This window comes from Zootoca vivipara, chromosome 12 (assembly GCF_963506605.1).
Source record: "Zootoca vivipara chromosome 12, rZooViv1.1, whole genome shotgun sequence".
NCBI classification, from domain to species: domain Eukaryota; kingdom Metazoa; phylum Chordata; class Lepidosauria; order Squamata; family Lacertidae; genus Zootoca; species Zootoca vivipara.
In genome coordinates, this window is record NC_083287.1 from 50,847,080 (window position 1) to 50,861,543 (window position 14,464).

Sequence of the window (14,464 nt, forward strand, 5' to 3'; positions counted from 1 at the left end):
CAGGATACTGACGTACCTCGTCTCAGATTACTCCAGCTCCACAACATGCCTCCCGTTTGTGGCTCTTGTGCAGCAAGAAATGGAATTGCTCAACAGACAAATCCAGACCAAAGAAAGGGCGGAAAAACACTCTTGCCACCTCCCTTTTCAGCAAGCTTTCTCGCGGTGGAATTTAAGCGTTGCACTGCAAAATTTGGAGAATGTAAATTCAATTGCCGGCTCACCAAATAGCCATTGTGGCAGTGTTGCCTTTCTGCAACCATTCTAGAATATCATTTCAAAAAGCAAATCATATTATGGGGGGGGGGTTGTGTTAATCCTCTAAAGTGGGGCTGGGGGGGGGATCACTCTAAATAGCCAGATTAGGGAGTCCAACTCTGTGTGGAACTCTCAGTTTTGCCAACTCTACAAATCTATTATCACTTTCAGAATCCTGTTTATTGCACATTCGTCCCAATTTGTTTGCTGCAAGGTTAGGCAACTCTCAGCACCCTTAACAAAATACAGTTTCCAGGACTCTGTGAGAGGAGCTGTGACTGTTTAAAATTGTTTGATACTGCTTTATTGTGTTTATTGTGGATAGGCCCATAATATTACGTCAAGCAAACATTATTCCACACTTTCCAGTGCATTTTCTATTTACAGTTGTACCTTGGAAGTCGAACGGAATCCGGAATGTTACGAAACCAAAGCATGGCTTCTGTTCAGCCAGATGTTCAGCTTCCGATAATCGTTCAAAAACCGGAACACTCACTTCCGGGTTTCGATAGCTCGGGAGCCGATTTGTTCAGGAGCTGTTATGTACTGAGCTGAATCCGAGTATATTTCAGGAGCCAAAGTGTTCGAGATCCAAGGTGTGACTGTACTGCAAAAAGTCATTTTTGGACGGAAAAGGGAGAAGGTTTGTTTTGCAAGAGCTCTGAAATATACCGGAGTTGAGTGTTGATTTCATGCTCTTTATTTCAGCTCATGGCAAACAGGGAGTGAGTATTCCCAAAAACCTCTGGCTATATATACATTATTTACACAATGAGTCCAGCATGATTGGCTGATTCAACTCCCCTCCTGGAGCCTGATTGGGCGGCTGCTGCTGCAGGCCAATCAGGTTGCTGATTCACTTCTTCCTGGAGCCGGATTGGGTGGCTCCTGCAGACCAATCAGGATGCTGCCTTTTAGGATTCTACTTGCCTATTGTTCTAGGATCGAAGCTCAGTACATAACAAGCTCCAAACTGGTTTCAGTTGCACAGCTTGATTTAGCCTGCATCTCTCCTGAAAACAATAAAAGCTTAGCGCTTTGCCTTTGGGGAAGGGCCATAGTTCAGTGGTGGAACATCTGCGTTGCATGATGCAGAAGGTCTCGGGTTCAATCCTGCCTGAAATCCTGGAGAGCTGCTATCAGTGAGTGCAGACAGCACTGGGCTAGATGGACCAATGGTCTGACTCAGTATAAAGCAGATTCCTATGTTCCTATGACAGTGTCCCTTGCCTGCTGCAGCTGCTGCTACAGCTTCCCAGACTACCTGTCAGGGATGAGGTGACTACTCTTGAGTAACGACCTTCCACATGCTTGTCTTTCAGACGTTTTTATTGGTGCACATTATTTACAGTGTAACAAACTACTGATTCCATGTCTACCTGCTCGAGTCAGATTCCTGCACTGCCCCCCTCCGCGTTCTGGACCAGCATAAAAGCCTCAGAACTGAGAAGCGCCTCCCTTTCCTCCTCCTCCTCCTCCTCAATTCCGGCGTCGGGGGGGACGGGTCTTCTGTCTGACCGATTCCTGTCCTCTCTTTCTGCCTCCCTCTCTTCCTGCCTATGGAGCAGGGGCCCTTGGATGTTGCCAGAGCCCTGACACTCCCTCTCCGTTTCCTGACTCCCCCCATCATACCCTTCGCTCTCATGACTGCTGGGAGACGGACTGCTTCGGATGACAGGGGGGGGGCTTCTCTATAAGCCCTCCCCCTTACACTACCCGAGATAATTTCCCAGCAAGAGAGATGGCAGGGCATCGTAAGCCTCAGTTCTCATGGCCATTAAAACAGTTTGGTCCAGCCTTCCTCAACACGGTGCCCTTCGAATATTCCTGGGCTCCAACCTCCCATCATACTTGGCCGTATGGGGTAGGAGAATCCATCAATTTCTGTTTCTCTTGGCTTGTCGTTTTTCCAATCTTAGTTCTGAGTACAAATGCTTAGGATTGTAAGGCTGCACAGCCTTGACCCAGTTAGTTGGGAGTAGGCTCCATTGAATACAGTGGGACTTTTACTTCTGCGTAGACTAGTGTAAAGCTCCATTGACAATAAAGGAATAAACACTCCATGCATGTCCTAAGAAATGGCTGGCTGCAGAAGCATTGCAATGAAAGAATTTAAAGTGGATTGGTGAAATTTTCCTTCAAAATTATAGGAAGGCCTTTGTGTGCCAGCTTTACCATTTCCTACATAATATTATTGGGACCCAGGTGGCGCTGTGGTTAAACCACTGAGCCTAGGGCTTGCTGATCAGAAGGTCGGCGGTTCGAATCCCTGTGACGGGGTGAGCTCCTGTTGCTTGGTCCCAGCTCCTGGCAACCTAGCAGTTCGAAAGTACGTCAAAATGCAAGTAGATAAATAGGAACCGCTATAGCGGGAAGGTAAACGGCATTTCCATGTGCTGCTCTGGTTTGCCAGAAGCGGCTTTGTCATGCTGGCCACATGACCTGGAAGCTATACGCCGGCTCCCTCGGCCAATAATGCGAGATGAGCGCGCAACCCCAGAGTCGGTCACGACTGGACCTAATGGTCAGGGGTCCCTTTACCTTTACATAATATTATTACTATTATACCGTCCTACACCTGGAGATCTCAGGGTGGTTCACAAAACAAAATCAAACCACATAACCACAAAATACAACTATCAAAATAAAAACAACTCAATAACTCCCCCCCCCCCAAAACCACATTTAAAAAGGGCATAGGTGAAGGTATTTTATTTTCAGTATAAAGAGGGCTCTATTTTTGCACCGACACGTGCACACACGCACACCACTTTTAAATTGCTCTGCAAGACGTGGAGGAAAAAGGAAAAGTGGGACATTCCAGGATCAAAACAGAAACCAGGATGGCTTCTGTAATTCTCAGACTGTCCCTGGAAAATCGTGACACTTGGAGAGTATGCTGTAGCTGCTGTCTCTGGCTTAGTCATCACCCTGCAGGCCTGCGGTGCCCAAGAAAGTCTTATCCCATGAGTGCTGCCCCGTTGAGAGCAAGCATGGCCAAACTAGTTACTTAGACAGAGCCAGTTTTCTCAAGCGGAGGGTGGGTGGGTGGGTTGGTTGCCACCATCTTCATCCCCACCCTGACCATCACAGGAGGCAAAGCATCAGAAATTTCCCCGCTCACACACATGCAGACCCCAAACTTTCTCTGAGGACCATCGAGATACAGGAGGGAGACGTCACTTCTGAGTTTCAGTTCAATTGCAAGAGCTATGATGCTTCACCCAGGGGTGCCTGTCGTCGATGCCTCCTGTGGCACCCGCAAAATATCTGCTCAAAAGTCCAGAGTGCACAAGATACTGTTCAGATCTTTCTGCTACGTTCCTCTATGTTACATGAAGCACACACCCAGAAAATTCCCGCATTTCGATGGATGCCATTAGTGCACACCTACCCGTTTTGAACAAAGGAGAGGCTTAAAGACCTTCCCTCTGTGAGCAAGTATCTAATGTAGGTGCCTTCCCCCCCCCCATTGGCTGGGAGGAGTTGAGGCTACAGGGAACCAGGCAGAGGGCCTTCTTGGGAGTGGCGCCTGCCCTGTGGAACACCCTCCCATCAGATGTCAAGGAAATAAACAACTATCAGACTTTTAGAAGACACCTGAAGGCAGCCCTGATTGGGAAGTTTTTAATGTTTGATGTTGTCGCTTGTTTATTATTGTTAGTGGTTTTCTGTTGGGAGCTGCCCAGAGTGGCTGGGGAAACCCAGCCAGATGGACGGGGAGGTGCAAATAAATTGTTGTTGTTGTTGTTGTTGTTGTTGTTGTTGTTGTTGTTGTTTAGCAGTATGCCACTCCCATTGCAGCCATTTTGCAACAGGTGCCCCCGGCACTTTGTCCCCTCTGGGCCCAAAAAATTGGAGACCTCTGCAATGTAAGAAAGAAGCTCTATCGCTCTTCAAAACACACAGAGAGAAACAGTGTGAACAGGAATGGGAGGGAGGGAAACACATGCAGGAATAAAAGGCAAAGTAATGCCCCCATTGCAGCTGCGGAAGCCAGCCTGGCAGTTGGGGCAGAAGAAATCCCAGGACCCCATTGCTACCAGTCAGAAGAGGAAAGTGATATTTGCAGTTTACGGGTGACTTCTGCAAAGCGAGTGTGTCAGTGTGGGTGTATTTTATAGAAGCAATCTATCTACTGCAGATAAAACCACCGTCTAAAATGCAGTAGCGCATTGAAAGTCACTATAGCCTGACAGACTTAGACTCTGCCTTCAAGAGGCCACAAGAAGGCCCCAAGGAGAGGAGAGGTGCTTTTCCTGCCTCAGTTGCCAAAATAAATGGGCTGGACATAGATAGGGATGGGTGAACCAGTCTGTTCTGGTTTCTCTCCGTTTCTTATTTTTCCAGTCTTAAGTTCAATTTTCCACGGCAGCTCATGATTGCTATTATTTTTAAATCCTCACGAAAACCCACCAGCCTTTTAGTGCACATAAGCCTAATACACACATTTACCCGGTATTTATTTATTGCAAAGCATGTTTTACCGAACACAATGCAGTTTTCTTTAGTACGCTCCACTGATATATGCATTTTTCTGCACGCTTTACCTCAGTGTGTGCATTTTTGCACACGTTACATGGCTGCACTGCAGTTTTTGCACTGCGCTGCAAAAACCGGGGAAGGGCAGATTTTGAAGGACGGCTGTGCTTTGGTTCACATAATGTTCTCAGAGTGAGAATTTGGGAATGGGAACTGAATTTAATTTCTCCCCCACCCCAGCTGGATAGAGGGGGACTGCCCTGTCCCTGGTTTAGAGCCTTCTTGGGTGTGGAAGTTCCTGTTAAGGCAAAACTGCTCGACATCCTCCACTCTTGCCTTTAGGAGAGGAAAAGAGAAACCTTCTCATCTTGGGCAGACGTTCTGGTTTTAAGCTGAGAATTGCTCATTTAACGCAAATATTTAAAATGTGTGAACCGCCCAAATAATTTTTTGTTTCAGAAGAAATCCAAAGAATTATTTCACACCACCAGAACCACCTTTTCTGTCCTATTCCTCCCCAAAAGAACCGCCTTGTTGGACGGACATCACGGGCCAACAAAAGCAAGACAAACATATTGATGCTAGCTGATGCTTTGTAATTTCAGACTGGAGTGAAGGAAGTGTGCACATCATGTTCCAAGCCTGTCTACACAGCGGAGCGCATGGCAATCCAGAACGTTCCTCTGCACCATGCATGTTTTTGCTGTAAGCATTGCGGAAAGAAGCTGAGGTGAGACATGAGAATCGAGTGAGAAAACCATGGGGTAACGGGTCACACTCAAAGAATGCAGAGATGTATCAGGCCAAAGTCCCATCTAGCCCAACTTCCTGTTCCAACCAGATGCCCATTATGGGAAGCCTAGAACCTGAGTCCAACCAGATGCCCATTATGGGAAGCCTAGAACCTGAGTCCAACCAGATGCCCATTATGGGAAGCCTAGAACCCGAGTCCAACCAGATGCCCATTATGGGAAGCCTAGAACCCGAGTCCAACCAGATGCCCATTATGAGAAGCCTAGAACCCGAGTCCAACCAGATGCCCATTATGGGAAGGCTAGAACCTGAATGCAACAAGACTCTCCCCACTTGTGATTCTCAGCAACTGGCATCCAGATATGGGGTGTTAGGAGAGGGGTAGTACCTCTGGTGGGGGACATGTCATGTTCCTTCAGGGGTAGCTTGTCCACCATTGGTCCCCGCTCAGCTCTCACCTGTGGCTCCTAGAAGCTGTCAGCACAGGACAGCGGCCACACTCCAGGAATGGCTTTGGCTGGTCAACTAAACCAGGTGAGGGTAGCTGGTGGGACTCAAAGCCCCAGTGAGTTAGGGTCTTCCCCTGTATGCGAAGACAGGCTCCGGTGAACTGAGCAGATGAGACCAATCATGGGTTCAAGAGTCAAGAAGGCAGTTTCTGCATGGGCTGTAGAGGGAAGTGAGAGGCAGATGGGACTTGTCAACCTGGGAAGGAGGACAACTCTGAGCCTATACCTACACTGCTTTGTGGGATATCTTCAGGAGAAGAAAAGGCTAAGGGGTAAAACTCTGTCAAATCCAGAGTGGAGTCCCTAAGGCAGTTGGGTGGCGCCTTGCATGCCTCCTTCCGGCAACTCCTGCCTCCAAGCTGGTGCCCAATGTCTTGCTCTGCTTTCCTTTGGACCACATCAGTGAGACCGAGAAGGGGGGGGTCTTGTCATCTGGGCAGCCCAGGACCTCCATGCACACTGCCCAGGCTTGCACCCACTTTGATGCTGCAAACACAGCGGTTTGACTTCACCCTCAGAGGTATACTCCGTTTTCTTTTGAGACAGAAGGATGCCAACAGCAACTGCCTCTGACAGCAGATGTAAACACAGCCATTGCTGCTGGTACCCAACGATAGCACAAATGTGTCTAAATTTATTTTAAAGCTATCCAAGTTACTACCCAGCATAGTTGCATCAGGGCAGGAGATGTGCCTTTTCCCTTCTTCTGGTGACCCCCTTCTTTTTCACCCCTTCCCCATTGTCCCTCAGATGGTAGCTCATTTATTTTGCCCCACTGAACTAAATGGGGACTATTGATCATTCAGGCAGCTCTTATCTGCATAGCTCCACCCCCTTCATCTGCATGGCCCAACCCCTTCATCTGCATATCACCACTTGGCGTGTTCTTGCGTGATGCAGTGGAACTCTGGGAAACTGATGGGTGTTTCTGCATAAGCGACAACCGTAACCATTTCCCTTCTGTATGTCTTTCAGCTTAGCCAACTATGCCACCTTCCAGGGCACATTTTATTGCAAATCTCATCACCAGCTGCTTGCTGGGGTTAAAAAAAGGAGCCCAGAGGAAAACGCCGGCATCCGTCAAAAAGATCAGCAGCCAAGTCCAGGACTGGGGTCCAAGGATAGAAATAATCGCCCAGGAAAGCTCCTCGCCAGAGAGAAAATGCAACCACCCTTTTCTGGTTTGTGCTCCCAGGCTAACCTGAGACCGCCTAGGCAAGCCAGGCGAGAAATGGCCTCAAAGAACAAGCCCATTTCTAGTTGGCCCCCTTTAAAGGAAGCGGCTGGGAAAGAAATAGGTCGAGAATATGGCAGCCCTGGAGCAACCAAGAAACCATTGCAAGATGCCGTATTGATTCTGCAATGCCGGAGTGGAGCAGGTGGGGGCCTCCGCGAGGCCCCGGGAGGCAAATCGACAGCAGAAAGTGCTCAGGCGGAAAAGAAGCAACGCCAATTACCCAGAGTCACATTTCCAAAGCCCGGTTCGCACTGGATTAAAACAGCAGGTGGGAGCGGAGACTTGAGAGTATTGGGAAAGAGACAGTTGTTCACGGGTGAAAGCATCCTAGGAGCTCAGGGAAGGAAGAAAGGACTCAGCATAGCAGAAAGGGCTGCAATGTTCCAAGGCAACCCACTCAAAATGAAGAGGAGTGTTCCTGTAGTCTCACCTTTAACACCAACCCCTCTGGAGTCTCCTTCCTTTGGTTCACTGCCCTCCTGTTCAGAAGCACTCAGAACTAGTAAAGCAACTCGTTTTGCCGCTTCAGGAGTTACTGTAGCTGATGCTTCTAGTCTTGCAAAAGGTTCTCTCGAGGGCAAGAGGCTTAGTAGTGGATCTTCCTCCAGCACGGGGGCATCCGATGAAAGGCGTGCAGAGCAGATTTTGCCAAGAGCCGAGCTTCTTCCTAAAGCCAGGGTTCCACTGCCTGCTTTGGCACCAGCAGACAGCAGACAGAAGCTTCCAGAAGCCAGCAAAGGTAGCATGTCAATCACTCTGGCATGTGAAGAGGCTGGACAACTGAGCCACAGCAGCGCTGAACCAACAGAGGTCCGCAAGCCCTCCCCGGCGAAGGCTGAATCCTCAGTATATCTACCTGAGCACAAAGGTGAGCAAAGCAATGAGGAGGAGGCATTGGGTTCTTCTCCTGATTCATTGGAGACATGCCTGGCAGCTGACCAGGCAAGTGAGCATTTATGGGAAGGCAGGATGGAGTTCCCTGGGAGAGAAATGCAAGCAGTGATAGACCCAGCAAGCTTGCAAAGGCCAGAAAACCAGCTTTATCCTGAAACCCACAACAGTAAGGAGGCAGAGAAGAGAAGGGAGAAAGAAATGCAGGCCGGAGGAGACTTAGACAGCACTGAGACACAAAATGGCATTCTTCAAGAGATCTCCCCAAATAGCAAGCCTGAGGAAAGAGCCACCACTTCAGATGAGGAAGCAGAAATAGGTGGTCATTCAGCATCCAGCTCACAAGCAGAATACGCTCCAAAAATGGGTGTTCCTCAAAGAAATAACCCACAAGACTCCCCTTTGACTTCCAACACAGCACCATTCACTTCTGAAAACCTGGAACCATGTGACCTACTTGCAAAAATAGCCGACACAAAAGAAAAGATACCAGGAAAGGCTAGCAGTGACGATAATATCCAGCTTGAGGAAGAAACTTTCAGAAGGACCATCCTTCAGGCTTCTAAGATTCAGGTCAAAGACCAAGAAACATTCGACTCCTGTGAGGTCCCACGTCTGACTGAAAAGCAAGTGATGGGAAGTACAAAGGTGGCCATGAAACCTCAGGTTGAAAATGGCTCAGGTGCACAGACAATCTGCAGTAAGGAGACCACCAAGGAGTCTGCTAGAAAGCAAAAGGAAAGGAACCCTTTGGCTCGACTTTTTGCTTCCAAAACTCAAGGCAGAGCATGCAAGCAGGAAGAACCAGCAGTGACTAAGAAAGCACTTAAGACTCAATCTGCCTTAGCCACACTCTTTGGATATTCTCTGGAGAAAGACAAGACCCCAAAGGCAGTAGCAAAGCCTTCCATGAAAGCCAGCAGTGGAGAAGGATTATCCCTTGTATGTTTCTCAAACTTACCAAAGCTTGGCACCTGCAAGGAAAGTGAGACCTCAGGTCTTATTCAAGCAAAAGGTTCAGAAGCAGGCCTTCGGGATTCAGAGGAGAATTATGGAAGGGATGGGCGCAGAGAAAGTTCTCCACCGTTGGACAGTGCCAAAGCCTTCAGTGCTGATGCGCTTCCTATAGAGCTGAGCACAGATATTTCAAGTAGCATTGAAGTAGTGTCTGGAATGAAGGGCCCTGAAGCTCCCAAACAATCCCATTTGCAAATGGATACAGTGCTCTCGGACAACAACAAGTCCTCACTACTTTCCAACTTTCAAGATTCTCTGACAACTGCTGCAGAGAACCCGTGGCAATGTTCTACGAGCTCCTTGATGGAAACAAACTCAGAAATAAATGTCTCTGGATGTGATCCCTATGATCAAGATCTACAAAACTTCCCTAACCAGGATGCCATGGATTCTCAGTATTTAGAAATAAAGGCTGAAAATGTTTCTTTATTGGGCCCTTCGAGAGAAGACGAGGCTCAGTGTGACTATCGAGTTCCTGACATGCTTCTATTTTCTATGGGGGTAGACAGATCAGCAAGCATGGGTGGAAGTGGCCTGCAATCCAGCTCTCTTGATCTGGACACAGGGAGCATGGAGGTAAAAAACGAAGCTTGCTCTGGTGTAAGCGCTTCAGAAAACGTCTCAGAGGTGAACAACCTGCACCAATTTTCAGAATCTGAGCCCCCTAGAGGGATCAGTCCTAATAACAACGACACTCCAGGAACTGGAAATTATGAGATGTTTCAGAACCCACAATCCTGCCTTCAGCTGTGTGAAGATGTTCTCCTCGGACTTGATGTTGAAAAATCCACTGCTGGTGGTTACCCCAGTGGGAAAGTTGACATCCCTTCATTTCTTGGATCTCTCCAGCATATTCCAGAGCTCCTTAGAGATACCATTCAGCGCAACACTGAAGGAAGTGCAGCTGCAACAGAACAATCCCTGGAAGAGATTATGCCAGCAGAGAAGAGCGATGGGTCATCGGGAAGCCTTCTGTAATGCAACTTGAAGTGCAGTTTGTTGTACTCCCAAGGCAAGGTTATGGGGGCAAAGTCCTAGCAGAGGTGGGTCTGTGGCTAAGAGCAGCAACCAGCAAAGTCCCCTCTCTGGGATGCTAACTGACTTGACTGCCCATAATTTTCCCAGGTTAGGAACTGGCAACCCAAGAGAGCCCTCCCCCCCCCAAGGTCACAGGTGCAATCCAATTACCTTCGACTCCAGCCCCCAACTTCCAAATGTTGGCCTACAACTCCCATCAGCCCCTGCCAGCCTGACCAAAGGTGAGAGAATATGGGAGTCGGGAGTTCAACGGGTGGAGGAAGGCTGTTTTTTTACACTTCACGGCTCTGTGACTCTAGGAAACTGTAAAAGAACACATTATCTGATTCTCTCCACGTTCTCCTTCCCCTCCACTCCACCACCTTAGTTCAATCAACCCCAAACTCACAAACAACCAATTTAGTGCGTTCCCAATTGTCTCCCCTCTTGCTCAAAAATCCTTAATGAGCATTACTCTGCGAAAAGGAAATTGCTCTCTCCAACCCCGGAGGGAGGTGAAAAATTCGTTTCCTCCTCTTTCCCTGTTCCTAAAATATCACATTGCAAGATAGGAGGTCTGAGAATTAATTAAATTTCCCTTTGCCTGGGATTGAATCCCAAGGAATTAGTAACAACACCAGGCAGTCGAAAACATGCTTAGCATCTGTTTTTGGGTACCACGGTCCATTTTTTTCAAAGTAAAGGAATAGCATTTTCTGCTCACTTTTCCTTAAGACTGAGGAGGTTTCATTTGGGCGGAACACACTTGGAGTCTCGTTGTGTCAGCAAAGCAACGACCTATTTTTTTCCTTACAAAGGAAATGCTTCGCCATTGCGTGGTGTATGGCTTGCTTAAGGATTTGTGGATGTTTGGTATATCATTAGGTTTGCTGTTGCATTGACTGAGAAAATTTGTATGTCCCTGAGCTCCCTGCTTGATGGCAATAAAGACAATAAATACGTAAAAATGTGTTTGACACTAGGGGGGAAACCCACACAAATTAAATGTGCAATCATTTAAGGAGTACACATGCCATCCTGCAGGCAGGCAAAGTTCAGCGTGTTGCCTTTCCCATTCACTTCAATGGAGGGGCTCCATTCAAGACTCCTGAATCGGAAAGGCTCCACCTTGGCTATCACTTCACAGGCAATGGTTTCAGGAGAGCAGAATCGGAACTGCACATTTTAACTGAGAAGCACCTTTTGTGCCATCTTTCACATTCAGTGGGATCAACATTGCTGCTACTTTGCCTCCTCTAGAACAGGGGTCAGCAACCTTTTCCAGCCGTGGGCCAGTCCACCGTCCCTCAGACCATGTGGTGGGCCGGACTGTATTTTGAAAAAGTATATACAGTGGTCCCTCGGCTTATGAACTTAATCCGTTCCGAATGCACATTCGTAGGTCGAAAAATTCGTAAGTCGAAAAGCGGATTCCCATAGGTAAAAAAAATATTCGAAAAAAATCGCAAGTTGAGGAAACCGCATTAAAAAATTCGTAAGCTGAGTAAACCCCATTTAAAACCGCCAACGCTTTCCATTCGGATGTAGAAAAATTCGTAAGCGTGCGGCCATTTGTCCCGTTCATAAGTCAAAAACTTCGGATGTCGGGTAATTCGTAAGTCGAGGGACCACTGTATAAATGAACAAATTCCTATGCCCCACAAATAACCCAGAGATGCATTTTAAATAAAAGGACACATTCTACTCATGTAAAAACATGCTGATTCCTGGACCATGCACGGGCCGGATTGAGAAGGCGATTGGGCCACATCCGGCCCCCAGGCCTTAGGTTGCCTACCCCTGCTCTAAAACATCCACATCTTCGGTCTCATAGTTGATTGTTCTTATTTGAAATATATGGCCTCCTAAGGTTGCCGCCGTCTTTTACTGGCCCTGCTCCTGCGCCTTTATCTGAAGCCTGGGACAGAGAAATGGAGCAAGCTACTCTTTCAGGAGTAGAGATAAGTTTCAGGGAAAGCTTCCCCTGATAAATTTCTGTGCGCCGGGTTGAAGCCGCATGTGGTTTAAGTCACAGGAGCAAAGCCAGCGCTCCTATGATCAGCCATTTAGCCCCTTCACAGTAAAATCAACAGGACGGTGGGTGGAATTGTTGTCTTCTTCTTAAATCGCCTCTCCTGGCAGAAAGCCCACCAGCAGTTTGATTGCCCCTTTGGACTCTGAAGTTTATCGTTCCTCTGTTAGCAAGTTGTGCATTAACTTCAGAGCCACGGGCATAAATAAGGACACAGAGAGTGTTGGTGCCATTGCCTGTGCAGCATGTGAAGGCAGCATGACGACCATCCATTTTGCTTTTGTCACATTTATGTCTTACGAATGCACAAAGCTGCCTTATCGCTGCTTCTGTGCCAGGTGATGGGCACATCTATCAGCCCAGTAATGTCTATAGAATCTGACAAACCACATCTCTCTATAGAGTTTCAGGGGCTCTTTCCCAGAACTGCAGCAAAACTTTATTTTCAAAAATAAAATTAAAAAAAGGTCTGGAAACCTGAAGGTTGAAAAAGGGCCTTGGCATATGCACTAGGGCAGTGTTTCCCAACCTTGGGTCTCCAGCTGTTTTCGGACTACAATTCCCATCATCCCTGACCACTGGTCTTGCTAACTAGGGATGATGGGAGTTGTAGTCCAAAAACAGTTGGAGACCCAAGGTTGGGAAACACTGCACTAGGGTGATGACCTTTTTCATTTTTTTTTCTCAAAAATTATTTCCTGTAGCACAAATGGATGAACTTTTGCCTACTAATGACTAAAATGAGGTATATTCCATTGAAATATTTAAAAAGGTTACGCACAAACCGTTTTTATTTTTATTTTGTATGCCGTTTTACCATTTCATAAAATTGTATTAACAATTCTATATATATTTCGTATCAAATTTGGACACAACACCACATTCCACAACGGGGAGTGTTCTTAGCAACATAGGGTATACAAATGTCACACCTGCGCAAGGTAAAAGCCCCTTTTTGGGACCGCAAAACTCAGCCAGCAGACCCTGCCGGGCAGGCTGGGAAAAGAACCTACAGGAGAGGTAGCAAAACATTGCTCTCTAGCGGCGTCTATACTGTTACTGCAGCTAAAAAAAAGCTTCCTTGCGTGTTTGATGACGCTATATAATGTTGTATATATGTGACTCTAAAGCTTGGGTTCAGTTTTATATCTGCTTACAGTGACTTCAAAAACTGAGAATTAAATTTTTTAAATCATTTTGTGCGTGAGGTTTTTTTTATCAAATCTCTTTGAAAGTAAGATTGTATCTAATCTTTAATGAAAGCTCATCAAATTATGATACAGGGAAATGAAGTTGTAAAAAAATCATCCCCCTAATATGCACAGAACACATGTCACTCAAAGAGCTTTCTAACTGCAAAACCTGGTAACTGGGCCTGGAACTTGAAGCATTGCAAACAAAATGTGTGTTTCTCCACCACTGAGATTATTTGGGGAGTTGAACTGGCGAGGAAGTATTTGCACGTGCTTCAACACTAGACGTGAGGGGGGAATGCAATTCAGTTCGCATTCAAAGTGAATATTGCACTTTCTGAAACAGCATGCAAGCAAAGACACATTCATCCTTCAACACTTGCACTTCTTCAAATTCTGCAACACATTTCTAATATTAGTGAGAAAAACATACAAAAATGAATTGAGCTGGAGAATTGAGCTGGAGAATTCATGCTAAAGTGCTGGCAAATGTTCACGAGGACTTAAAAAGCAGAATTGCAAATTGCTGTGGGGGGAATGTGGAGAACTCAACCTGGAAAAATGAGAAACGGAGGGAAATAAAAACTGACCACATTGCCTATCCTTACCTGACACGAAACTCTGTGGCCCCTCTCCATCTGTTCACCTGCTACTACCATGTCTGAAACGGCTTTCTCATCACCAGTTTGTGGCTAATTTATTAAAAAAAACAAGGTGGAAAGCACTAATAGTAGTGGGTCAAACTTGCCTGGAAGCCCCCACCCTCTATGTACCCCTATAATCAGTAGTACCATTCACAAGGTCCATTCTGTCAGGGGTCATTTCAAATATTTGCCAGCGCCTTCACCTATTCTTCACTTATTTTTATTTACAATATTTTTAGACCAGTCTTCGGCAGAAGTGTCTCAAAGGAGTGTACACAAGAGAGATAGAGAGATCATAATATGTTAAAATTAATTAAAAACCAGGGGCACGGATAAAGAAGAGCAGCAACAAAATGAAAACAGTGAAGTGGGGGAAAGCTTCCATTTTACTGAAAGTGCCGTGTAACATAAAAAAACCAGGTGGATAGAAG

General features: G+C 46.7%; 1 protein-coding gene across 1 annotated transcript; it reads left to right on the top strand.

The window, feature by feature from the left end:
- The first annotated feature begins 3,328 nt into the window (after positions 1-3,328).
- LOC118092093 (uncharacterized) lies at positions 3,329-14,015 on the top strand. The gene is made up of 2 exons (XM_035129833.2): positions 3,329-5,470; positions 6,978-14,015. Exons 1-2 carry the CDS (start codon positions 5,403-5,405, stop codon positions 10,123-10,125), a joined length of 3,216 nt encoding a protein of 1,071 aa, XP_034985724.2. The 5' UTR covers positions 3,329-5,402; the 3' UTR covers positions 10,126-14,015.
- Positions 14,016-14,464: the final 449 nt, after the last annotated feature.

What these genes read in the sequence shown, in the direction of transcription:
- LOC118092093 (XM_035129833.2), top strand. Translation starts at nt 5,403, where the DNA reads ATGGCAATCCAGAACGTTCCTCTGCACCATGCATGTTTTTGCTGTAAG. An exon ending in CATTGCGGAAAGAAGCTGAG is followed by an intron (nt 5,471 to 6,977) that starts GTGAGACATGAG and finishes TATGTCTTTCAG; the next exon opens with CTTAGCCAACTATGCCACCT.